We start from the raw sequence: 26,417 nt of genomic DNA, 5'->3' as shown, positions 1-26,417 counted from the left end.
CTTCAAAGGGTCCCTGTCTAAGAGGAGCAGACAGGGTTGGAGGGTGAAGCAGGAACGTATGTGAAAGGACCATAAAGATCAGAAGGTGAAGAGAGGCATTGTGGAACAGTGCTGTCGTACGCCAAGTAGCTTCAGCCACCTGCAGAGCTACTGCAAATCATATCCTACACTATTGACAAGAGTGCAGACTAACCTCAAGTGCTACTGGTGGAAGGAAGGATAATGTAAATCTAGTATAAACAATTGGGGGGAGTAGAAAAATGAAACATTTGCATGACCAGTAACCTTTGAGTTGGAATGTCAACAGCAGGTCTTAGTTCCAGTGTGGTAAGTTAGGGAGGAAAAGGAAGGAGATAAAGGTTTTTTACCCCCAGATTCTTGAGGTAAGACAATGTCTGCAGAGTGTGATGGGATTGCAGTCATAGAGTGCCCTCTACTGGCTACAGAGGGATATAGCTGTTAACATCAGGAGAGAAGCAATAGAGCAATGTATTTAAAGAACTGGGACATTGAGGTTTTAGCCAGTGTGAATTTACCAACGTACCCCATAAAACATGGGGATTATAAATAATGATATGCAACAATGTCTAGATTTAGAACAATACACCAGTTCCAGTATGGTAGTCGGTGCCAGGCGCACCAGTTCCAGTATGGTAGTCGGTGCCAGGCGCACCAGTATGGTAGTCGGTGCCAGGCGCACCAGTATGGTAGTCGGTGCCAGGCGCACCAGTATGGTAGTCGGTGCCAGGCGCACCAGTATGGTAGTCGGTGCCAGGCGCACCAGTATGGTAGTCGGTGCCAGGCGCACCAGTATGGTAGTCGGTGCCAGGCGCACCAGTATGGTAGTCGGTGCCAGGCGCACCAGTATGGTAGTCGGTGCCAGGCGCACCAGTATGGTAGTCGGTGCCAGGCGCACCAGTATGGTAGTCGGTGCCAGGCGCACCAGTTCCAGTATGGTAGTCGGTGCCAGGCGCACCAGTTCCAGTATGGTAGTCGGTGCCAGGCGCACCAGTTCCAGTATGGTAGTCGGTGCCAGGCGCACCAGTTCCAGTATGGTAGTCGGTGCCAGGCGCACCAGTTCCAGTATGGTAGTCGGTGCCAGGCGCACCAGTTCCAGTATGGTAGTCGGTGCCAGGCGCACCAGTTCCAGTATGGTAGTCGGTGCCAGGCGCACCAGTTCCAGTATGGTAGTCGGTGCCAGGCGCACCAGTTCCAGTATGGTAGTCGGTGCCAGGCGCACCAGTTCCAGTATGGTAGTCGGTGCCAGGCGCACCAGTTCCAGTATGGTAGTCGGTGCCAGGCGCACCAGTTCCAGTAAGTCAAGAACGTCAACGCTGCTATTTTTTCACACAACAGTTTCCTGTGTGTATCAAGCATGGTCCACCACCCAAAGGACATCCAGATAACTTCACAACTGTGGGAAGCACTGGAGTCAACCTGGGCCAGCATCCCTGTGGAATGCTTCTGACACCTGGGAGTCAGTCCCGAAGAATTGAAGGTGTTCTGAGGGCAAACATGGATGCAAGTCAATATTGCGAAGGTGTTCCTAATGTTTATACATTAGTGCATATGCTCTTACTAGCATGTACGCTGATTCACAGTAGTGTCAAATCAAAGAAGCCTAGCCAAGTCTAGAAGCCTTGGATGTTTAATACATTTAATTTCTTTATTTCTAACACTTTTTAAACAATCAAACAGGTCCCTGGCAGACAAGGGTATGGTATAACAAAGTCATTTCAACAGGCTTTGTATGGGATGATCCCACCGGGATCCCTTATCGAATACAACACACTCGGTACATCAATACATTGAAAACAATCCTCCCACTTCTCTCAGAGTGAAGGAAAAGGGCAAACATTGAGTTTAATTTAGGAAAAAAAAAAGTCAGTATTTTGGAAGAACGTAAAAAAGTATAATTGTAAAGTCAAAAAGAGAGGTTTCCGCCTCTGGAAAGAAAATAACAAAAAATGTTGATTACACAAAAAGTCATGCTAAAATAATTCTAGCTGAAACGTACAGTGCCTTCAGAAAGTGTTCAGAACCCTTCCCCTTTTCCACATTGTTACGTAACAGCCTCATTCTAAAACGGATTAAATGTTTTTCCTCAATCTACACACAATATACCATCATTACAAAAAAACAGGCAAAACATGTTTTGCTCATTTATTCAAAATAAAACTGAAATACCTTATTTACATGTATTCAGACCCTTTGCTATGAGACTCTAAATTGAGCTCAGGTGCATCCTGTTTCCATTGATCATCCTTGAGATGTTTCTACAACTTGATTAGTCCACCTGTGGTAAATTCTATTGATTGGACATGATCTGGAAAGGCACACACACACCCCTGTCTATACAAGGTCCCACAGTTGACTGAATGTCATAGCAAAAACCAAGACAGGAGGTCAAAGGAATTGTATGTAGAGCTCCGAGACAGAATTGTGTCGAGGCAAAGATCTGGAGAAGGGTACCAACACATTTCTAAGATCCCCAAGAACACAGTGGCCTCCGTCATTCTTAAATGGAAGAAGTTCTGAACCACCAAGACTGAGCAATCAGGGGAGAAGGGCCTTGGTCCGGGAGGTGACCAAGAACCCGATGGTCACTCTGACAGAGCTCCAACGTTCCTCTGTGAAGATGGGAGAACCTTCCAGAAGGACAACCATCTCTGCAGCACTCCGCCAATCAGGCCTTTAAGGTAGAGTGGCCAGTCGGAAACCACTCCTCAGTAAAGGGCACATGACAGCCTGCTTGGAGTTTGCCAAAAGGCACCTAAAGGACTCTGACCATGAGAAACAAGATTCTCTGGTCTGATGAAACCAAGATCGAACTCTTTGGCCTGAATGCCAAGCACCACGTCTGGAGGAAACCTGGCACCATCCCTACGGTGAATCACGGCGTTGACAGCGTCACACTGTGGGGATGTTTTTAAGCAGCAGGGACTGGGAGACTAGTCAGGATCGAGGGAAAGATGCAAAGTAGAGCAACGTATAGAGAGATTCTTGATGAAAACCTGCTCCAAAATGCTCAGGACCTCAGACTGGGGCAAATGTTCACCTTCCAACGGGACAACGACCCTAAGCACACAGCCAAGACAACGCAGGAGTGGCTTCGGGACAAGTCTCTGAATGTCCTTGACTTGAACCCCATCGGACATCTCTGGAGAGACATGAGAATAGCTGGGCTCCGACCCTCCACCTGACAGAGCTTGAGAGGATCTGCAGAGAAGAATGGGAGAAACTCACCAAATACAGGTGTGCCAAGCTTGTAGCGTCATACCCAAGAATACTTGTGGCTGTAATTGCTGCCCAAGGTGATTCAAGAAAGTACTGAGTAATTTTTAAAAGCTGTTTTTGCTTTGTCATTATGGGGTATTGTGTGTAGATTCAAAGAAGAAAAAATAAAGATGTAACATGAACAAGTCAAGAGGTCTGACTTTCCAAATGCACTGTGTATTTGCATTATCTCTGGAGTTACTGCTTCCACAGAACGTGGAGGCTAAAGCCAGTCAGGTAAAAAGCTTATGTCTTAATAAAAAGTGGCAGTGTGTTATTTTGAGACAGACTTGAATATGCAAATTAGCCCATATGCAGAGGGATAGTCTACATTTTCTAATGCTCTGTATAGTAATAATAATTCATTCTATTTTGTAAAGTGGTTTCTTGCATCATACAACACAATACAATTTACAGTCACCTATTTGGCCCACGGTGTTACAGACCAGGTACAAAATCATTTATTAATGTCAAACCCTTCATAATGTAAGTCTCATGCAATGTAGGCCTGCATTGAACACCACATGTAGGCTGTGTCATAGAAATCAAAAGCTATTTCCATGTGAAAATGTTATGGGATTTGCTCCATTGGTTTTGTTGGAAGGCCAACATAATGCTCCAATAACCTATTGGCTACTGTCTAGATCTGTAAGGCTACAGCCTCACCACTAAACCATACAGGAAGTTACACATAATTCCCACAACGTTTAAGTTTCCGTTCAAAAAAGGGCTCATCGCCCCCAAAGTGTTGGAAACATTGGAAATAGTTAACTCATGTAAAAAAGGCACCATGTCCATAAAATATAAATAACGTAAAATATATATATACTTTGTCCTCCGATGAGGGGGGCTGGCAGGTGGTGGTAGTATATTTTGTCCTCCGATGAGGGGGGCTGGCAGGTGGTGGTAGTATATTTTGTCCTCCAATGAGGGGGGCTGGCAGGTGGTGGTAGTATATTTTGTCCTCCGATGAGGGGGGCTGGCAGGTGGTGGTAGTATATTTTGTCCTCCGATGAGGGGGGCTGGCAGGTGGTGGTAGTATATTTTGTCCTCCAATGAGGGGGGTAGTATATTTTGTCCTCCGATGAGGGGGGCTGGCAGGTGGTGGTAGTATATTTTAGATTTAAAGATGTCTTCTGAAGTTTGCAATTTCAACTTTGAAATTTCAGACTTGATTTTCCCTCCCGAAAATAGTATCAACCCCAAAAAGAATGTCCAATAATCATGATCCTCATAATAATTCACATTTCCTGTTGCTGCAGGATTATTTGCCTGCTGTAGCAACCTGGCTCAAATGAAGACCCTATATCTGTAGCTGGCTAACCTAACTTACAATGTTAAATAGGCATTAGTGGACATTTCTGTCAGTTCTTGGGAGGTTCAACTAGAAAAAGCATTCATAAAATGCATGACAACTTCTCCCCTGCACAAAAAAAACCAGCTGTGTATCACAGACCATGTTGTTGTTGCAAGTCCACTATGGGAGGACGAACTCAAGGCAGAGGCAGAGTAGAGGTGATGTCATTGATAGACAACTTCAACAAACCACAATGCAGCCGATGTGATTGGATATTCTCTGTCACACAATGTTTATGTGCCGGTTGTTAGGTCTTAAAAAAAAAGAGAATAATAAATCAATTAAAAAAATGTCCGAAAGCTGTCAATTACCCGCTAAAGGAAATGCTGGTGTGTCTGAGAGGTGTGGCAGCAGGTTCTCCTTGCTGTCCTGGTTGTTGAAGGCTTTGCTGGGATCAACCCTGCGTTGGGGCTGGCCTCCCTTCTTCTGACGGGACACCTGGGCACGCAGCTTAGACAGCTCCTACACACACACACACACACACGCTTTACAATCATGTGTGACTGTAGTACACCCAAAAAGCTTTTGGCAACACCCAATCCCTTCGTGGATTTAAAAGAAGTGGATATATGAAAACAATACATGGTGAAACTCCTACTGCACAATTTGGTGGCAACTAAAGTGTAATTGTTCCTATAATTATATTTTGTTTACTTTAAACAATATAGCCCATGCTTATATTTAAATCAGCAAACTGACCTGTTTGAGGGAAATGTTCTCATCTTTGAGCTTCACCACGTGTCTGATCTTCTGTTTCTGGTTCTGGTGGCCCAGCAGACGAGCGTAGGCGTCCGCTAGCCGTGTTAGCTCCTCCTGGTTCGCCCCGTTCTCGTTCAGTAGCAATTCCCGCTCCGCAGCAAACCCATTCAGCTGCTCCTGCAGGGCCAAACCAACCGGAAGCAGAGATGGGGGAACATAGAATTTTAAAAAACTGTGAATTAGGCCCATCTTTAAGTCAATGACCACTTCTACTCATACTACTTCTATGGGGGAATATAATTCAACATTGACAACACATAAGAAAACACTCAGATGAAGTACATTTCCCACAACGCAGCAGTGTACTGACCTGGAAGGGCTTGACCTTGGCATAGAGCTCCTCGTACCGTCTCCTCCAGTGTTCCGTCTCTGCATCACTGAGAGAGTTATAACAGTGTATTTAAAGCCTATTGTCTTATAATACCATTTTCTTCTACTTGATGATCTGGGTCCATTTTCATAGTCTCATAGTAGGGTGCTGATCCAGGATCAGTTCCCCGCCTGTCCATGACATTGTATTTATTAATTAATCTAAAAAGGGGAAACAACCTTAAGACAGTTCAGTCGGTCGGTCAGTGGTCCTCCTCACCTCTTGTCTTGAGTCTCCAGCAGCATTCTCTGGAAGCCTCTTCCCTTCTCCTGGACCTCCACATCCACCTGGCTCTGGAGAGGAAACTCCTGGACCTCCACATCCACCTGGCTCTGGAGAGGAAACTCCTGGACCTCCACATCCACCTGGCTCTGGAGAGGAAACTCCTGGACCTCCACATCCACCTGGCTCTGGAGAGGAAACTCCTGGACCTCCACATCCACCTGGCTCTGGAGAAGAAACTCCTGGACCTCCACATCCACCTGGCTCTGGAGAGAAACCTTCTCTTCCATCAGTTCTACCTGGTTCTGAAGGCCCTGTTTGTCTATTTCAAACGTTGCTGCTGTTTTCAGATCATCCCTCTCTTTCTCTACCTCATTCATGTGGTTCTCTAGAGATGGCAGATATTTCTTTACCTGGTCCTCCACCTTCTCCAACTGGTTTTGAAGACTCAGATTCTCCTTCTCTACCTCCAATACCAAGCACTGAAGAGTTAGCTTCTCCTCCTCTACCACCTCCACCAGTCTCTCTCGCCCCCCCACCTCCTCTGACATCCCTTGCACTTCCCCCTCTCCTTTCTCCTGCTCCAGTAGCCTCTGCACCCCCTCTTTAGTTTGCTTAAATAGCCTTTGAAGCTCCTCTTTCTCCTCTCTAGCTTGCTGGAGTAGCCTTTGCACCTCCCCTTTCTCCATCCTCTCCTCCTGCAGCTGTCTCTGCACCTCCTCCTCAGCCCTCTTCATTTCATCATCTCGCTGAGCTAGACGTGTCTGTACCTCCAACAGAATTCTAGAGATGGGGGGGGAGAGAATGGACAGGGGGAAGAGAGTCAGAGGGGGAAGAGAGAGTCAAAATCCCATCAACATGCACATTCAATCACCAGATATTGAGAAGCCTTATGATGAGCTCACCTTGCATACTCCTTCCTGGCTTTCTCCTGACCCCGCTGGTTAGCTAGATGTTTCTCCTGTTCCTCCTCCATCTCCTCCCTCAGCTTTTTCACCTCCTCCTCCTGTTGATTCACTCTCTCCATCTGCTTCGTCACCCTCTCTACCTCATCCTCCAGCGCTCTACTCCTATCCTCTGCTCCCTTCAGGGCCTGTCTGGTGCTGGTGGAACAAAATACACATTTTTATGTCTAAAAGACGATTTAGGCTCGATCCGGAAATGCAGTGCGGAGGCTCTGTATGGAGCTGTATGAGGCTGTGACAATTGTGGAGGCTCAGGAGGCCAAATCAAGCTCCGTACGGCGATACCGTACAGCATTGTAACAATGCTGAGGGCTCTGTATAGCGCCGCAGGAGGGCTCTGTATAGCGCCGCAGGATTGATTGACAGTAGGTGGGTGCAGTATATCCTGTATAAAACACAAGCACACTTTCTTGACAACTTCATTCATAACAGCTCAGCTCCACGAAGCACAAGAAGTAGGACTGTCTTGAACGGTCCGTAAATGCTGTTCTGACACTGTAGATTCTGGATTGACCACACAAATTGCCTTTACAGAGCCATGACTGCTAATACTTTGCCCCAAAGTTAAAGGGACAGTTCACTTAACATCTGAAACTGCATTTTTTAATCTGCCGAAAGATAACTTTAGTGAAACAAGAGTGAAACGTTTTTCCTTGTGAAAGGAGAGTGAAAGACAAAACTGTCCCGTGAAGCACATTTGTACTAGACAACAGGGCAGGGGCAACTCCTTACCTCTCCAGTTCAGTGGCCATGTGTCCTATCTTGCTGAGGGAGGTGGTGTGTTCCTCCTGCAGCCTCCTCGTTTCAGCACCGTGCACCTTCTCCAACGCCTCCACGGCACTGCTTCTCCTAGAAGGAGATGCAACGCACACCGTTGAAAGGAGCACTTTGAGCAAAGGTGAGGTGCATTATCCCTAATCTTGATAACAGGGCTCCACATTAACACTTGTCCGCTTGCCCGGGACAAGTAAATCAAAATTGTCGGGCAAAAGTAGAATATAGATTTAAGTTGTCTGAATGGAAAAGTAGAAAAATAAAATAAAAATCCCAGTATGAAACTTTTACGCAGATCAGAAATAGGATCAGATCGTCCTCTGGATGTTTTAGTAACTGCACACCGCTTTAGAGTACAACTGTATTGTATCTTATTGAAATCACCAGGGCCGGTTGCTAGGAGCTACGCCCAGGCATACATTCTAAGCCTAGAAGGGAGCAGGTGTAGGGTGTTGAAGGTTTCTGATCAGTGATAGATGAACCAACAAATAGATGGGCTGTACCCCCTCCACTTATTAGCCCAGCCAGAGAATTACGGCGATTCGGTGAAACAAAATCCCATTGATTGATGAATCTATCACACAAGTCATGGGTGTTTGGTCGGGAGCAGGCTACTACACGAGTGAAGAGGAAAAGAATACACTCGTTGAGATGAGCAAACTAGACTAAAGACGATAATGAGCATTCAACCTCAGCGAACATTTTCTCAACCGAATTGTAATCAAATATCCAAAACGGAGATTCAATGACAACCACAAGCTGACATTGTTTGATTTAGTGAAGACGGGTACCCCGCGGCCCGATGCTCCCCGCGGCCCGATGCTCCCCGCGGCCCGATGCTCCCCGCGGCCCGATGCTCCCCGCGGCCCGATGCTCCCCGCGGCCCGATGCTCCCCGCGGCCCGATGCTCCCCGCGGCCCGATGCTCCCCGCGAATGTGAGATGCCTTCAACTACATTAGCCTACTTTATTCCAATATTTTCATCATTCAGTGATAATCATTACCATAGAATATTTTAGCCTTACAAGGTTATAGATACGCATGTCTTAATTAGTCGTCTTGCTTAGAAGTAGCCTACCACTGCAATTTGATCCCTGATTAATTGAACGAGGCAATTATTTTATGAAGACAAAAAGCATTTGGTTGTAATTGTAATGTTGTAGTATTTTATAGGCTATGAAGGGTGGCCAACCATCCTCCAGAAGAGCCTTAAAGGGGCAGTGATGTATTTTGAGACAGACTTGAATATGACAGACTTAAAGAAGCCAATAGGCAGAGTGAAGCCTACATTTATGTCTGATTCTCTATGGTTGCAATAATAATAATGCATTTTATTTGGTGGCTAAAAAAAAAACCTGCATAATGAGTAACCCCCCCACACTCCTCACCTGTCTAGCAGTGCTCTGGTCTCAGTCAGTTCCCTCTCCATCTCAGTCTTCACCTGCTGGAAACTATGTAAGGCCTCCTCTCTCCTCTTCTCCTCTTCCTCCCTCCTCTCTTCCTGCAACTCCAGAACTGACAGCTCCACTAGAGCCTCATCCAACTCATCCTCCAACTGTTTCCTCTCGTCCTCGGTCTCCTCCCTAACTCTCTCCAGCCCCGAGGCCAGGGAGGCTGCACGCTCCTGGGGAGAAAGAGAGACACAGAACCAGTAAGTAGTGGAGGTGAGCATTCTACTCTGCAGAGTCAGGTGTGGGATTTTAAATGGGGGCCATATTGGAGCCAAGTCACCCCCAACGCCACTAACCTTTTCCTTCTTCAGCTCCTCAGTCAGGGAGGTGTGTGCCTGCGCCAGCTGCTCCTGCACCTCCTTCTCACTCCTCCAGTTCTCCTGCAGGAGGCTCAGCTCTGCAGTCAGCTCCTCCACTCTCCCCTGGCCCCTATCTAAAGACAGATACACACAGACACTTGGTATAGAGCCAACACTGATAACAGCAACCTGGAGACATTTCGCCAAAACCCTGACTCTTCCTGACTCTTACTGATAAATCTGCTTAAGATAAGTTCCCATTAGACACATTCTTCCCATTAGTTTAGGGTATGTCAGTATTAGAGAGTAGGGCTGTATGTATTTGTTTACTTCTCTCCTCCTCCAGGATTTTGCACTTCTCTCCCAGATGAGCTATTCTCTCATCCAGCTCCTTCACGGTCCTCCTCAGCACCTCACTCAGACGCACTACCTCCGCATCCTGTTGCCGCACTGCACTCTGGGAGTCAGACACTTCCTGGTTGGCCCGCTGCATCTGTGTTTCCATATCTCCCAATGCCTTCTGGGAGGACATCAGCTCCGCCTCTCGCCACTCCAGAAGCTTCTCGGTCTCCTGCAATGCATCCCGGGAAGCCTGCAGGTCCTGTTGACCTTTCTCTGACTCCTCCTCCTTCTGATGGAGAATATTCTGAGAGATCCTGAGCTCTGCGGTGCACTGCTCCAGCTTCTGCTCAAGATGACTGAGAGAAAAGAACATGGCATGAGGTCAAATGCTTTTGTTTTGCATGTCAACCAAGACCATTAGGAAACTGATGTCATCCATTTCAACACAGAGAGACATAAGAAGAGGTCAAGAGGACAGCATTCTTCACAAATAAAGCCATTTATTTAAATTATTCTGAAAGCAGTTGTTCAGGGAAGAGATGTGCATTTGCTCACCCCAGTTTCTTGTGCTGAGACTCAGACATGCTGTTCTCCATCTCTGTCTTCTCACGAAGCTTCATACGCAGGTCCTAAGGAGACATAACAGTATGTTATAACAGTTTAGAACTACCTCTAAATGATCATTTCCACACTCCGATGTAAGCACGATCATGGGCGATTCAGGTAGTTTCTCCATACACATTTCTTCCTTCAGTAAACAGTATTGTGTTAGGATAGATACAGTTGAAGTCGGAAGTTTACATACACCTTAGCCAAATACATTTAAACTCAGTTTCACAGATTCCTCACATTCCCAGTGGGTCAGCAGATTCAATACACTCCATTATTATTTGGTAGCATTGCCTTTAAATTGTTTAACTTTGATTAAACGTTTTGGGTAGCCTTCCACAAGTTTCCCACAATAAGTTAATGCATTTTGGCCCATTCTTCCTAACAGAGTTGGTGTAACTGAGTCAGGTTTGTAGGCCTCCTTGCTCACACACACTTTTTCAGTTCTGCCCACAAATTGTCTATAGGATTGAGGTCAGGGCTTTGTGATGGCCACTCCAATACCTTGACTTTGTTGTCCTTAAGCCATTTTGCTACAACTTTGGAAGTATGCTTTTCCTACCTCATGACTCTATCTATTTTGTGAAGTGCACCAGTCCCTCCTGCAGCAAAGCACCCCCACAACATAATGCTGCCACCCCCGTGCTTCACGGTTGGGATGGTGTTCCTCGGCTTGCAAGCCTCCTCTTTTTCCTCCAAAAAAAACAATGGTCATTATGACCAAACAGTTCTATTTTGTTTCATCAGACCAGAAGACATTTCTCCAAGAAGTACAATCTTTGTCCCCATGTGCAGTTAAACTGTAGTCTGGCTTTTCTATGGCGATTTTGGAGCAGTGGCTTCTTCCTTGCTGAGTGGCCTTTCGAGTTGTCGATATAGGACTCGTTTTACTGTGGATATAGATACTTCTGTACCCGTTTCCTCCAGCATCTTCACAAAGTCCTTTGCTGTTGTTCTGGGATTGATTGGTACTTCTCGCACCAAAGTACGTTAATCTCTTGGAGACAGAACGCATCTCCTTCCTGAGTGGTATGACGGCTGCGTGTACCCATGGTGTTTATACTTGCATACTATTGTTTGTAAGATGAACGTGTACCTTCAGACATTTGGAAATTGCTCCCAAAGATGAACCAGAGGTATTGGCTATTTCTTTTGATTTTCCCATGATGTCAAGCAAAGTTTGAAGGTAGGACTTAAAATACATCCACAGGTACACCTACAATTGACTCAAATTATGTAAATTAGCCTATAAGAAGCTTCTAAAGCCATGGCATAATTTTCTGGAATTTTCCAAGCTGTTTAAAGGCACATTCAACTTAGTGTATGTAAGCCTATGACCCATTGAATTTGTGATAGTGAATTAGAAGTGAAATAATCTGTCTGTAAACAATTGTTGGGAAAAATGACTTGTGACATGCACAAAGTAGATGTCCAAGCCGACTTGCCAAAACTATAGTTTGTTAAGAAGAAATTTGTGGAGTGGTTGAAAAACGAGTTTTAATGACTCCAACCTAAGTGTATGTAAACTTCTGACTTCACCTGTAGATAGGATATATACACTAGATACATGTTTCTTCCCTCAGTGACCAGTATATGTTTATACCTGGGTGTGGTCGTTGGCTGTGTCCAGGTAACCCTGTAGAACATTGACCTCCTCTCTCAGCTCCTGGATCACAGCTGAGACAGGGATACAGAACATTGTTAGAATGATGCTTTCTAATTATACAGAAAAGGATGGGAGAATGGACACACAGAGACAAGCTACTTACCTTGCAGTGTACCCATCTCATCCTCCAGCTCCTCGTTGTGGACTTTGGTGTCGTGGTGGAGGTCCGCTGTGAAAACGAAACATTACATTTCAAAAACATTTCTCAGAGGCACAGCACTTCAAGCTAAACATCTTTTAAATAGATGTGCTGTTTATAATGTTTAATTGATTGATAATAACTAGGCAGGCTAACGGTGCTGTGTCAGTGAGGTCAGGTGGTCTCACAGAGGTCCTCATTCCTCTCCCTCAGGGTGGTGAGTGTAGCTCTGGCTGCCTCCAGGTCTGTCTCCAGCAACATCACCTGGCCCCCTGTACTGATCTGCAGGAAACTCAGCTCCTTATAGGACAACACAAATGTCACTCAACCAACCACACTGCTCAGAGACACGACACATGTAGGAAACACAGCTCCTGAACAAAAACACAATAGCAGCACACAATTTAGAGCGAGATGTACGCAAGGCAAACACCCCTATACAGACAGGATAGTGAATGGTGTGTGAACAGGGACACTGAGTAACCAAACATTGCAGATAGAAATGAGATGAATAGAGCCGACGTGTAACTTACTCTACATAGCGTATTTTAATGGGAATATAAGAAAACGCTGCGTGTCCCAGGTGTCGTACCTTGTCCTTGACATCCAGTTTGTTTCTTGCCTCCATCAGCTCCATAGACATAGACTGGAATCGCTTCTTAGTTGTGTCTGCAGAAACCTAGAGGAACACAACGACAACACAGTCAGACATTTACAAAACAAGGTACAAACAGAAAATGTGAACATTTGTTATTGGACAAGCTAGGGTAGTAGCCGATAGCAGGGTGGAAGTATTGTTTTGTCAACTAGACCCAGATGACACATAACCTATAACCATAACAACCAGTTTATACCTTTTTAACCCTGTAGCTAAAGACTTTTGCTTTAAGACCATTGGGCCAGTTGCCCAGACATAGATTAAGCCTAGTCCAAGACTAAAAATAATTCTAAAAGGAGATTCTCCATTGAAATAGCTTTTAACTCCAGGATTAGGCCAAATCAGTGGAGAAGCAGCCCATTGAGATGAGCATGCCAACTCTTGATTGTACCATCAAACACCACATTACCTTGTTCTTGAGGAACTCGTTAGTCTTCTTGAGCTCAGCCAGCTGTCTCTCCAGGGTGGTGACGTTAGCTGCCAGACCATTCTTCTCCCTGACCACAGACAACAGCTTGGCGTCCACCTTCCGCAGCTCCTCCTCCAGGGTTACCAGGCGCCTGTCCTGCTCCCCGCGCTGCTGCACCAGGGAGCGGATCTACAGGAGGGAGGAGACGGTTAGTGTGTGCTAAAGCAGTGAATCAAACAAACTTAGGGAAGAGGCTTCTAAATGTTGACATGCATGAAACCAAGGCTTTTACGGTTAGATCCGCTCCCTGGTGCAGCAGCAGTGGTTCGTGTGTTAGATTGAAGAATGAAGGCATGCAGTAAGGTAGGTCACAGCTGCTGTGATAACTAAAACTTAGCCATATCAATGAGAAATCTTGTCACATGTTTTTTTCTTCAACGGGTAACGGTTGCCACTATTGCGACAGACAAGACATATTTGCTCCTCAAACCACTCTGTATAACTATACAACCTCTTTCTCCAGGAGTTTCTGCCGTTTCATCTGCATCGATTGGCCACTCTTGTCTTTCTTTGACATGGACCCGTCAACCTGGGTGAAGGAGGAATGGACCAATTAATCGCAAAGAAAGCCAAGGGATAGTTCAGGATTTTGGCAATTAAGCTTTTTATCCATCAGATGAACCCATGGATACCATTTTTATGTCTTTGCATTGAATTTGAAGGAAGATGCCAACTAGTGTTATTGCTAACCAGCATTAGCACAATTACTGGAAGTCTATGGGAACAGCTAGCATGCTAGACTTTTAGTCATTGTGCTAACACTAGTAAGCATTGGCTTCCTTTATACATATCGGACACAGACATAAAAATGGTATTCATGAGTTTCTGACTGGGGAAGTCGATAAAGGGCTTCATTGCCAAAATCTCAAACTATCCCTTTAAAGCACCAGGGTGTATTCATTAGTCGGATTCCACTGCAAAACATTTTTGCAAAACAAAGCGTTTTGCAAGGAAAACGAGAGTTGATCAAGTACAAATTCAGGTAGGTCCCTCCTTCATTATGTTTGCTTCCTCGAGTAAATTGTCTTATGTCACTGTAGAGCCTCCAGCCCTGCTCAATATGCCCTTTTGTTCCCCCTCCCACACATGCAGTGATCTCACCTGGTTTAAATAGTGTCTCTAGAGACAAAACCTCTCTCATCGTCACTCAATGACTAGGTTTACCTCCACTGTATTCGCATCCTACCATACCTTTGTCTGTACATTATGCCTTGAATCTATTCTTCCGCGCCCAGAAACCTGCTCCCTTAACTCTCTGTTCCGAACGCACTAGGTGACCAGTTCTTATAGCCTTTAGCCGTACTCTTATCCTACTCCTCCTCTGATGATATAGAGATAATCCAGGCCCTGCAGCCCACAGCATCACTCCCATTCCCAGGTGCTCTCATTTGATGACTTCTGTAACCGCAAAAGCCTTGGTTTCATGCATGTTAACATGAGAAGCCTCCTCCCTAAGTTTGTTTTATTCACTGCTTTAGCACACTCTGCAACCCGGATGTCCTAGCCGTGTCTGAATCCTGGCTTAGGAAGGCCACCAAAAATCCCGAAATGTCCATCCCTAACTATAACATTTTCCAACAAGATATAACTGCCAAAGGGGGTGGAGTTGCAATCTACTGCAGAGATAGGCTACAGAGTTATGTCTTACTATCCAGGTCTGTGCCCAAACAATTCAAGCTTCTACTTTTAAAAATTCACCTTTCCAGAAACAAGTCTCTCACCATTGCCGCTTGTTATAGACCACCTTCAGCCCCCAGCTGTGCCCTGGACACCAAAGGTGAACTGATTGCCTTCCGATCGCTCTTCAGAACTCATACTGTCAAGTGACCTAAACTGGGACATGCTTAACACCCCGGCCGTCCTACAATCTAAGCTAGATGCACTCAATCGAACAAAAATGATTAATGAACCTACCAGGTACAACCCCAAATCCGTAAACATGGGCACCCTCATAGATATCATCCTGACCAACCTGCCCTCTAAATACACCTCTGCTGTCTTCAACCAGGATCTCAGCGATCACTGCCTCATTGCCTGCATCCGTAATGGGTCTGCAGTCAAACGACCAACCCTCATCAATGTCAAACGCTCCCTAAAACAGCTCAGCGAGCAGGTCTTTTTAATCGACTTGGCCCAGGTATCCTGGAAGGATATGGACCTCATTCCGTCAGTAGAGGATGCCTGGTAATTCTTTAAAAGTGCTTTCCTCACTATCTTATATAAGCATGCACCATTCAAATAAAATGTAGAACCAAGAACGGATATAGCCCTTGGTTCACTCCAGACCTGACTGCCCTTGACCAGCACAAAAACAACCTGTGGCGTACTGCATAAGCATCGAATAGCCCGCGCGATATGAAACTTTTCAGGGAAGTTAGGAACCAATATACACAGGCAGTTCGGAAAGCAAAGGCTACATCAATGATGTCGCTCTTGCTGCTTGTGATTCTCTGATCCACCTCTACGCAGACGACACCATTCTGTATACTTCTGGCCCTTCTTTGGACACTGTGTTAACTAACCTCCAGACGAGCTTCAATGCCATACAACTCTCCTTCCGTGGCCTCCAACTGCTCTTAAATGCAAGTAAAACTAAATGCATGCTCTTCAACCGATCGCTGCCCGCACCTGCCTGCCCGTCTAGCATCACTACTCTGGACGGTTCTGACTTAGAATATGTGGACAACTACAAATACCTAGGTGTCTGGTTACTGTAAACTCTCCTTCCAGACTCACATTAAGCATCTCCAATCCAAAATTAAATCTAGAATCGGCTTCCTATTTCGCAACAAAGCTTCCTTCACTCATGCTACCAAACATACCCTTGTAAAACAGACTATCCTACCGATCCTTGACTTTGGCGATGTCATTTACAAAATAACCTCTAACACTCTACTCAACAAATTGGATGCAGTCTATCACAGTGCCATCCGTTTTGTCACCAAAGCCCCACATACTACCCACCACTGAGACCTGTATGCTCTCGTTGGCTGGCCCTCACTTCATATTCGTCGCCAAACCCACTGGCTCCAGGTAATCTATAAGTCTTTGCTTGGTAAAGCCCCGCATTATCTCAGCTCACTGGTCACCATAGCAGCATCCACCCATAGCACACGCGCCAGCAGTTATATTTCACTGGTAATCCCCAAAGCCAATTCCTCCTTTGGCCGCCTTTCCTTCCAGTTCTCTGCTGCCAATGACTGGAACTAATTGCAAAAATCAATGAAGCTGGAGACACATATCTCCCTCACTAACTTTAAGCATCAGCTGTCAGAGCAGTTTACAGATCATTGCACCTGTACATAGCCCACCTGTAAATAGCCCATCCAACTACCTCATCCCCATATTGTTTTTTTGCTCCTTTGCACCCCAGTATCTCTACTTGGACATTAATCTTCTGCACATCTATCACTCCAGTGTTTAATTGCTAAATTGTAATTACTTCGCCACTACGGCCTATTTATTGCCTTACCTCCCCAATCTTAACTAATTTGCACACACTGTATATAGACTTTTCTATCGTGTTATTGACTGTATGTTTGTTTATTCCATGTTTAACTCTGTGTTGTTGTTTGTGTCACACTGCTTTACTTTATCGTGCGGGCAGCGATCGGTTGAAGAGCATGCATTTAGTTTTACTTGCATTTAAGAGCAGTTGGAGGCCACGGAAGGAGAGTTGTATGGCATTGAAGCAGTTGTAAATGAGAACTTGTTCTCAACTGGCCTACCTGGTTAAATAAAGGTGAAATTTTTAAAAATGTAAAGGTTTTCCGTTGCAAGAATCCAACTAATGAATGGACAGACCCCAGTACTTCAAGGTTATCTTGATGATGTGGCTGTGCCAACCAGGAACAATGTGATTATTGTGTGAACACCAACTTACCAGTCCATCCACAGACATGGTCCTACGCACAGCCACAGGTGACGTGGGCACATCTTTAGAAGGAGATGGTGGTAGGATGCTGGGAGCTGAGTTGGGAGGGAATTTGGAAATTAGAATGGTGTAGAAAGTAAAAACACATCTAGGTTTAATGACAGTCTAATCATAGATCTATTGTCAATAGTATGAGGTATTTTTTTGACTAAAACTTCAGTTGTTTGACAGTTAAACTTACCAACACTGGCCTTGAGCAGTTTGAAGCGCTCTGACCGGAGGAAAGAGGCAGGTCCCTTCACCTCTCCTGGTTTCAGCTCGTAGGTGCCCGGTGCTGGGGCGCAGCCTGAACAAAACGTGTTGAAAACAAGACAGCCTGCGTTTACACAGGTAGTCCAATTCCCATATTTTGCTAAATTATTGTAAAAAAAATAACGGATTGGTCAAACGACAAATTAGTGAGAAAAATAGTAGAATTGGGCTGCCTGTGTAAACGCTGTGGGCTGGCTATCTAATTAGCTAGCTAACATGTCATGGCATGTAGCTAACGTAACCGACATGGATATTTTGCCCCTTGCTTGAAACGGAGTAAGGTTTGGCATTCCTAGCTAGTTACCAAACCAACAATACGTTAGCTAGCTAGGAAACAATGTTATACAAAATATTGTTGGACAGCTAGATCAGCGATAACGTTATATTAACTGTTTGGCAAAAGCAACACGTTAAGTTAGTTGGCTAAGTTCGCTCAATTGAATCATTATCAATGCTTTAATTTACCGATATTTTCATTAAATCGCTTCACTGGAGCTCTTGAAAAAGACATGGTTTGGAAGAAATAGTTCACTAGAAAATCGGTAGTTACAGTTTTAAGTTATAGCTGGTCACGATAAGTGCCAAAGCAGCGCTCCAAATTCAAAACATCAACACAAACCGAGCCCGTGAAATTTCAAAACCAGTTACGTCATAACCAATCAAAAAAGAGACGAAACATACTTAACCAATCAGGGCAGAGGAAATTAGACTTCCGCCAGCGCCCACCAGCCCCTCCTTCTCCTCATGATCGCTGTGGCTATATTCAAATATATTTAGTATTTTTTTTAATTACAATGTACACGGTCATACATGATTCTTAATAAAATGTTAGTTAGACATTTATTTAATGGAAATACAACAATTTAATTCCCTTTTGCAGGACCATTCGTTGTACATCTTTATATTCTTATTTTCTAATTTTTGTATTTCAAAACATGATCACTTGTACAACAATATCATTAATATCATCACAAAAACCTAAGGTCACAAATGTATCCATAATGACAATATATCGCTTTTCTTTTCATGCAAAAGGTTCGAAAATGATGCATTGATAACTTTTACTTAACATATTCACCCATTGAATGAACAATAAAAGTGTAGTTGTGTGAATAAATAAAACAAAAAGGACCATTGGAACAATAACAAAAAATTAAACAAAGGGGAAACTGAAAATGTGGTTGCCCCTTCATTGATGTAACAATCATTTTCCTTCATAAGAATAAAAAACTGGGACCAAATATTTTGATAACACTGCTTAAGCTAAAGAGAAAAAAAAGTAAAACAATAGTGAATACATTTAGGAAAGGTCTCTTTCTCCATTTCTGGTGTGTAGTTCATACCTAAACTGGAAAAAAGGCAACTACTTGATTCCTTTATTTCTTCTTCTATAGGAGGGAATGAACTCTACAGGAGTTCGCTTGGTCCCATTCACTCTCTGAACAAATCTAATACAGTAACATCATCCTGGCCTCTTTTTTAAAATGTTACAATCAAGAAGTATTTCTCATGTTTTATTACAGAAAAAAACTCAAATAAAACACATTCGCGCAGATGATGTCAATAATTAGTCAAATGACAAACAATAACACTATTAAGCGCACATACAGAATATAAAAACATTTCAATAAACTGACAAGACAGTAGGTGAGGTTTCTCATCAGAAGAGGCAAGTTATACCAAGGATGAAAAATGAAATGATCTATAATTAATTAAAAACAATAACAATTACAACACTCAACTTCTCTTTTTAGTTCAACAGTGAAATTTACAAAGGAACAGGATAAAAATATACTCAAGAGGCAAAAAAACCCAAAATATGGGTCAAAATAAATAAAAGCAACTCAGAAAAGCAGTCAAGTGTCCTTGTTATGCAGTCAAGTGTCCTTGTTGTGAAACAGTAGGGTTGTGTGAGGAGAGAAGAGGTGAGGTGTGGCTAACTACTCCTATGACACTGGTTTACTATGCTTGGGTATGTCCAGGGAGATTTGGGCTGCATCCAAATGGAACCCTATTCTCTATATAGTGCATTACCTTTGACCAGAGCCCTGTAGGCGCTGGTCAAAAGTAGTGCACTTTATAGGGAATAGGGTTCCATTTGGGGCACTCCTGTGTTAGCTTCTGGGATTCATTCATTATTTCGTTGACTTGTGCGATGATCATATCATGGATGTATTGGGGGGAAAATTACACTGATGACACTGATGACATTGGTGTTATTAAGTATCATCGGAATACTTAGCACCTGTGTGGACTTCAATAAGCAATTCAATAAATAGCCGTTAGGTTTGCTTTCGTATGTAATCTACGAAATAATAATCTCAGGTTATAGGTCATTTCAGAATAGGATTATTTGTATGCATTGAGGTTTTTGAGATTATTCCAGCATATCTATCATATTTTATGTAGGTTGATTGTTGTTGCTCACTAAATGGTTTCTCAGAGATATCTGATAGACTGTTGATTGTGACTAGAGGGGAAGCAGAGTGGTACTGCAGATCTGTAACCACTCAGGATTGGCAGTTGTGTGTTACTGAGGCCATCCATGTGACATATATCTCTTGGGACAGGAGAAGGCATGCTGGATGTGAGAGTCACATGGGTTGAGAACAGAAAAACAAGACTAGACTGTGGTTTTGGGCCAAACATATTCAGAGTTCAGAAAACTCAGTTTGAGATTTAGACTTTTTAATGGACGCTATGTTCCCACCAAAAGTTCCAAGACGGTTGCATTTTAGAATGCAAATTGGAATGTCATTGGTATGGAATATTTGGTGCCAAAATGGTGTACAGTCATACAGAACTCTGGAATCCTAAGGCTCTGAGCGTCTGAGTAAAAGACCAAAGAAAGGCAGAGCGTGTGGTGATGATTTGGGTTGGTGTGTGTGTGTGTATTTGTACTGTGTGTGTATGTAGCGTGTGTGTTCCTCTCAGCACGTTGTGGCCAGGGACTGGTGTATAGGTGGCTGGAAGCAGCGGACATGCTCCACGGTGGAACTATCGGTCTCCACAGCCTTCATGTACTTGTTAAGGATGGCAAAGATCTCATTGTTCAGGATCTGGTACTTCCTGATCCGATCAGCCATCTTCTTCAGCGGCTGTGGAGAGAGAGGGAGAGAGAGAGGGAGGGATAGCGAGAGAGAGGGAGGGTTTGAATCGTATGATAGAATTAAAACCACAGACCAGGATTGTAGTAGCCAAGATCTTGCCACAAAGATGAGCTTCCTCTCCTCATATCAATCTTTCTCGTAAAAAAAAAAAAAAAAAAAATGACCAGCAGTTGACATATCCCTAAATCAGTGGAGGCTGCTGAGGGGAGGACAGCTCATAATAATGGCTGGAATGGAGTGAATGGAAAGGCATCTAACACATGGAAACTATGATGTATTTGATACCATTCTACTGATTCCGCGCTCCAGCCATTACGAGCCTGTCCTCCCCAGTTAAGGTGCCACCACCTGTGCCCTAAATCGCTTCTTATTTCTGTGCTAGCATGCTGGTTAAAGTGTGTAGATGCGTGCGTAGCGTCAGTGTGTACCCACCACGTTCTTGATGATCTCATCCTTGCCGTCCTGCCTCTGCACCTTGAGCAGGTGGTAGCAGAAGTCAAACAGGTCGAAGCGGCGCTGCTGACCCAACAGCACGATGATGGAGCAGCCTGCCCAGTTCAGCCCGTCACCAAAACACTGCCTGCAGAGGACACGCACAGGGACGGCTTGCTGTCACTAACTTAGTAAGTACTTTGCATTTGTAGAAAACACTTTACAAATCAAGCTTGATTGATGGGTTTATCTACTACTGTAAATCTGCAGTAAAATCTTTGGTGCACTGAGAGGACTACAGTAACTAAATTGTTACTGTGTGTGAGTGTGTGTACACTGCCTTGCCCCCTACAGTAACTCACTCTGCGGTGAACTCGTGAGTGCCGACGGGGATGCAGTAAACAAACTGCATGGCGCTCCAGAGGCGGTGGAACTCCATACACTCGTCCACGTGCATCACGCCATTGGTGGGGGGCGGGCCTCGCCACACGGCATCTTGCAGGAAACTACGGATCCTCGTAAGGATCACCTCGAACATGGACAGGCCACAGCAAAGACGCTCCTTGGTCAACAGATCCCCCTCACGGGCTATAGCTATTTGCTGAGGAAAGGAAACATTCGGACAGGAAGGGAGGAGGAAAGGATACATTAGGAGAGGAAGGAAGAAGGAAAGGATACATTAGCAGAGGAAGGAAGGAGAACAGGGAGTAAGGAGGAGCAGATCAAATAGGGAAAGTAATTGCCTTGGAACTTTGGTGCCAATATGGCTGCCCTTTCAAATTCTACATTTCAAACCAAGATTGCTGAAACTGTCTAATGGCTGTGGGTCAGGACAGAGAGCTAGGTGATGAGGTATGATGGTGATGACAAGAAGGTAGAGCTCACCTGAGGGGTCCCCAGCCTCTCAATGAGGGGCACCAGATGGAGTGGAGCATACTTAGCCTCCAGCCTCTTCATCCTGACTTCCAGACGCTCCCCCTCTACACACACACACACACGTTACTACACCAATCACATCAGACAGATATGCATAACAATATTGAAGTCCTTATCCCACCCATCCACCTTGTTCTCAATCTGGATCCACACGCCTGGACCTGTATCACATACCTTTGATGTAGACCCTGGGGAGGATGTTCTGGAAGGGAGCTGCATGAAGCAGGTCACACACCTCCTCCTGGGACTGTGGTTAACACACACACAGACAGAGGCAGAGAGAGGTGACATTGAACACCAGCCAACATCTCTCCTGGACACATGTACACTACATGGGGTAGTTAGTGGTGATGGGAGGGAGGTGTTATACTCATTAGTAAGGAGTGGAGTCAGAGGTACATAAGCTGTGATAACGTGTGTTTAAGTGAGAAAGTAGTAGGCTAGTACAGTTATGATGAGATAACCCTAGGCATGTGTATGACTCATGCACTAAGTACAGTACATTACACTGTCATTGGTCTGGTCTGGTCACCCGCCCCCCCCCCTTAGTCGCACTACAGGCTACTGTCACACAGGTCTGGCTAACCAATAGGAATGACTGGAATATGGAATCAGCAAACGACAAGAGATCCAGATCAGGAAAAGCTCCACTAAAACACTATGGAAGACAGGATGATCTGCATGCTGTGATCCACCAGTACAAACACCCACCCACCAAATCCACCCACACACACCCTGAGGCAGTCAGAGGGAGAAACAGACAGACAGACCAGAGGGTATGAGGGTGTAAAGAGTGACAGTCAGACGTTGAGAGAGAAGTCAGTGTTGACAGAGAGTATGGAGGTAGAAGTGTAGTTGAGCATAAACTCAGCAAAAAAAGAAACATCCCCTTTTCAGGACCCTGTCTTTCAAAGATATTTCGTAAAAATCCAAATAACTTCACAGATCTTCATTGTAAAGAGTTTAAACACAGTTTCCCATGCTTGTTCAATGAACCATAAACAATTAATGAACATGCACCTGTGGAACGGTCGTTAAGACACTAACAGCTTTGGCAATTAAGGTCACACTTGTGAAAACTTAGGACACTAAAAGAGGTCTTTCTATTGACTCTGGAAAACACCAAAAGAAAGATGCCCAGGGTCCCTGGGACTGCAGATGTCGCCAGGGCAATAAATTGCAATGTCCATACTGTGAGACGTCTAAGACTGCTCTACAGGGAGACAGGACAGACAGCTGATCGTACTCGCAGTGGCAGACCACGTGTAACAACACCTGCACAGGATCGGTACATGACACCTGCGGGACAGGTACAGGATGGCAATAACAACTGCCCGAGTTACACCAGGAACACACAATCCCTCCATCAGTGATCAGACTGTCCGCAAAAGGCTGAGAGAGGCTGGGCTGAGGGCTTGTAGGCCTGTTGTAAGGCAGGTCCTCACCAGACATCACCAGCAACAACGTCACCTATGGGCACAAACTCAACGTTGCTGGACCAGACAGGACTGCCAAAAAGTGCTCTTCTCTGACGAGTCGCAGTTCTGTCTCACCACCCCTGGTGGTCGGATTCGCATTTATCGTCAAAGGAATGAGCGTTGCACCGAGGCCTGTACTCTGGAGCGGGATCGATTTGGAGGTGGAGGGTCCATCATGGTCTGGGGCAGGGTGTAACAACATCATCGGACTGAGCTTGTTGTCATTGCAGGCAATATCAATGCTGTGCGTTACAGGGAAGACATCCTCCTTCCTCATGTGGTACCCTTCCTGCAGGCTCATCCTGACATGACCCTCCAGCATGACAATGCCACCAGCCATACTGCTCGTTCTGTGTGTGATTTCCTGCAAAACAGGAATGTCAGTGTTCTGCCATGGCCAGCAAAGAGCCCGGATCTCAATCCAATTGAGCACGTCTGGGACCTGTTGGATCGGAGGGTGAGGGCTAGGGCTATTCCCCCCAGAAAGGTCTGGGAACTTGCAGGTCCCTTGGTGGAAGAGTGTGGTAACATCTCACAGCAAGAACTGGCAAATCTGGTGCAGTCCATGAGGAGGAGATGCACTGCAGGACTTAATGCAGCTGGTGGCCACACCAGATACTGACTGTTAGTTTTGATTTTGACCCCTCCTTTGTTCAGGGACACATCATTACATTTCTCTTAGTCAGATGTCTGTGGAACTTGTTCCGTTTATGTCTCAGTTGTTGAATCTTGTTAAATATTTACACATGTTAAGTTTGCTGAAAATAAACACAGTTGAGAGTCAGAGGACGTTTCTTTTGTTGCCGAGTTTACTTTACAGACAGCCACCCAGAAACACACAGGTCACCTCTATCATGGGAGCCAAGGACATGGAGAGATACTTTAAGATAATCACTTTTTATTATCAATTTATTTCCAATAATGATAGAATAATGATTGCAATCTTGGATTGTTCTTTATTTCTTACAATAATTTTAAAATCCCAATCTTTGGCTTTCATGGTCCTCCGGAGGTAAAACTTTGTGTGTCAAAGTAAGATGGTGAATATAAAACAGAGAAACATGGCAGCCCAAGCCAACAGAGAGAGAGATAGAGATCAGTCAGGGTGTGTGGCAGCCCAAACCAACAGAGAGAGAGATGGAGATCAGTCAGGGTGTGTGGCAGCCCAAACCAACAGAGAGAGAGATAGAGATCAGTCAGGGTGTGTGGCAGCCCAAACCAACAGAGAGAGAGATGGAGATCAGTCAGGGTGTGTGTTTTTTTTATACCAAAGACAAGACCTAGATTCTTACCACCTGTAGTAGTTTGCCAGCGTGTAATAAAGAATAGAGTTGCAATTCAGATACAGCCAATATCAACATTTCTGGAGGGTGAAACTTTATTGAGACGAAGATAGAAACAGATAAATTCAACCAGACAGAAGGAGGAGAAATAGCCTGACATGTATCAGTCCCTCTTTCTGAGTGAGAGTGAAAGTGATGACGATGGAGAGGGGTGATGACGATGGAGAGGGGTGATGACGATGGAGAGGTGATGAGAGTATGAGAGGGGAGAGGTGATGAGAGTATGAGAGGGGAGAGGTGATGAGAGTATGAGAGGTGATGAGAGTATGAGAGGTGATGAGAGTATGAGAGGTGATGAGAGTATGAGAGGTGATGAGAGTATGAGAGGGGAGAGGTGATGAGAGTATGAGAGGGGAGAGGTGATGAGAGTATGAGAGGGGAGAGGTGATGAGAGTATGAGAGGGGAGAGGTGATGAGAGTATGAGAGGGGAGAGGTGATGAGAGTATGAGAGGGGAGAGGTGATGAGAGTATGAGAGGGGAGAGGTGATGAGAGTATGAGAGGGGAGAGGTGATGAGAGTATGAGAGGGGAGAGGTGATGAGAGTATGAGAGGGGAGAGGTGATGAGAGTATGAGAGGGGAGAGGTGATGAGAGTATGAGAAGGGAGAGGTGATGAGAGTATGAGAAGGGAGAGGTGATGAGAGTATGAGAGGGGAGAGGTGATGAGAGCATGAGAGGGGAGAGGTGATGAGAGCATGAGAGGGGAGAGGTGATGAGAGTATGAGAGGGGAGAGGTGATGAGAGTATGAGAGGGAGAGGTGATGAGAGTATGAGAGGGGAGAGGTGATGAGAGCATGAGAGGGGAGAGGTGATGAGAGCATGAGAGGGGAGAGGTGATGAGGCATGAGAGGGAGGATGATGAGTATGAGAGGGAGAGGTGATGAGAGTATGAGAGGGGAGAGGTGATGAGAGTATGAGAGGGGAGAGGTGATGAGAGTATGAGAGGGGAGAGGTGATGAGAGTATGAGAGGGGAGAGGTGATGAGAGCATGAGAGGGGAGAGGTGATGAGAGCATGAGAGGGGAGAGGTGATGAGAGTATGAGAGGGGAGAGGGGATGAGAGTATGAGAGGGGAAAGGGGATGAGAGTATGAGAGGGGAGAGGGGATGAGAGTATGAGAGGGGAGAGGGGATGAGAGTATGAGAGGGGAGAGGGGATGAGAGATGAGAGGGGAGAGGGGATGAGAGGGGAGAGGGGATGAGAGGGGAGAGGGGATGAGAGGGGATGAGAGGGGAAGAGTAAAGGAGAAAGAGAAACAAAGGTATACAGGTGAAGCAGAAAAAGGTGGGAAAAGGAGGGAAGGACAGAACAGAGGAGATGAAGGGATAGAAGTGAAAGAGGAGAAGAGGAGGGACTCACCAGAGCTTGTTCGATGAGCAGACAGAAGAGGATGGCGTTCCCCACCTCTCTGAGACTCTGGAAGACATCCGTCTTCAGCTCTGCGTACTCTATAATATCCTTCAGCTGGTGGTGGAAGAACTCCAGGATACCTGGCAGGGAAGGACAATCAATGTATTTTATAAAGCCCTTTTTACATCAGCGCTGTTACAGATACCCAGCCTAAAACCCCAAAGAGC

General features: G+C 45.2%; 2 protein-coding genes across 7 annotated transcripts in view; both read right to left on the bottom strand.

The window, feature by feature from the left end:
- Nucleotides 1-1,284: 1,284 nt before the first annotated feature.
- LOC118381403 (hyaluronan mediated motility receptor-like) lies at nucleotides 1,285-18,185 on the bottom strand. Of its 6 annotated transcripts, none has more exons than XM_035768356.2 (21): nucleotides 18,008-18,185; nucleotides 17,472-17,576; nucleotides 17,240-17,325; nucleotides 13,808-13,885; nucleotides 13,297-13,485; nucleotides 12,822-12,908; nucleotides 12,418-12,529; nucleotides 12,194-12,259; nucleotides 12,028-12,101; nucleotides 10,371-10,444; nucleotides 9,804-10,171; nucleotides 9,471-9,607; nucleotides 9,112-9,347; nucleotides 7,682-7,798; nucleotides 6,890-7,087; nucleotides 6,206-6,767; nucleotides 5,982-6,166; nucleotides 5,703-5,769; nucleotides 5,333-5,509; nucleotides 4,945-5,095; nucleotides 1,285-1,503 (listed from the first exon to the last, which is right to left on the bottom strand). In XM_035768356.2, exons 1-21 carry the CDS (start codon nucleotides 18,051-18,053, stop codon nucleotides 1,433-1,435), a joined length of 3,186 nt encoding a protein of 1,061 aa, XP_035624249.2. In that variant the 5' UTR covers nucleotides 18,054-18,185; the 3' UTR covers nucleotides 1,285-1,432. The 6 variants fall into 6 exon arrangements, with proteins under 6 accessions (XP_035624249.2, XP_052370451.1, XP_052370448.1 ...); XM_052514491.1 differs by having other exon boundaries at nucleotides 5,982-6,127; XM_052514488.1 differs by having other exon boundaries at nucleotides 5,982-6,205; nucleotides 6,245-6,767.
- Nucleotides 18,186-18,368: 183 nt separating this feature from the next.
- The window catches only part of LOC118384058 (cytoplasmic FMR1-interacting protein 2), a 55,096-nt gene continuing 47,047 nt past the window's right edge, over nucleotides 18,369-26,417 (bottom strand). The window contains exons 25-30 of the mRNA XM_052514483.1: nucleotides 26,200-26,330; nucleotides 22,195-22,267; nucleotides 21,970-22,064; nucleotides 21,447-21,685; nucleotides 21,085-21,232; nucleotides 18,369-20,640 (exon numbers count right to left, since the gene is read on the bottom strand). Coding sequence (XP_052370443.1) covers nucleotides 20,473-20,640; nucleotides 21,085-21,232; nucleotides 21,447-21,685; nucleotides 21,970-22,064; nucleotides 22,195-22,267; nucleotides 26,200-26,330 — 854 coding nt within the window. The 3' untranslated portion in view covers nucleotides 18,369-20,472. The remainder of the gene's footprint in view (nucleotides 20,641-21,084; nucleotides 21,233-21,446; nucleotides 21,686-21,969; nucleotides 22,065-22,194; nucleotides 22,268-26,199; nucleotides 26,331-26,417) is intronic.

This window comes from Oncorhynchus keta, chromosome 4, assembly GCF_023373465.1.
Source record: "Oncorhynchus keta strain PuntledgeMale-10-30-2019 chromosome 4, Oket_V2, whole genome shotgun sequence".
NCBI lineage: Eukaryota > Metazoa > Chordata > Actinopteri > Salmoniformes > Salmonidae > Oncorhynchus > Oncorhynchus keta.
Note: the sequence above shows the minus strand (reverse complement) of the source record. Positions and strands in the feature narration are given on the sequence as shown.

Excerpts from the sequence above, each read along its gene's own strand:
- LOC118381403 (XM_035768350.2), bottom strand. The coding sequence starts at position 18,053 with ATGTCTTTTTCAAGAGCTCCAGTGAAGCGATTTAATGAAAATATCG. Across the intron at positions 9,608-9,803 it reads AATCCTGGAGGAGGAGAGAA|ATAGGGGCCAGGGGAGAGTG; the intron begins GTAAACAAATAC and ends ATCTGTCTTTAG. Across the intron at positions 9,348-9,470 it reads AGGAGCTGAAGAAGGAAAAG|GAGCGTGCAGCCTCCCTGGC; the intron begins GTTAGTGGCGTT and ends CTTTCTCCCCAG.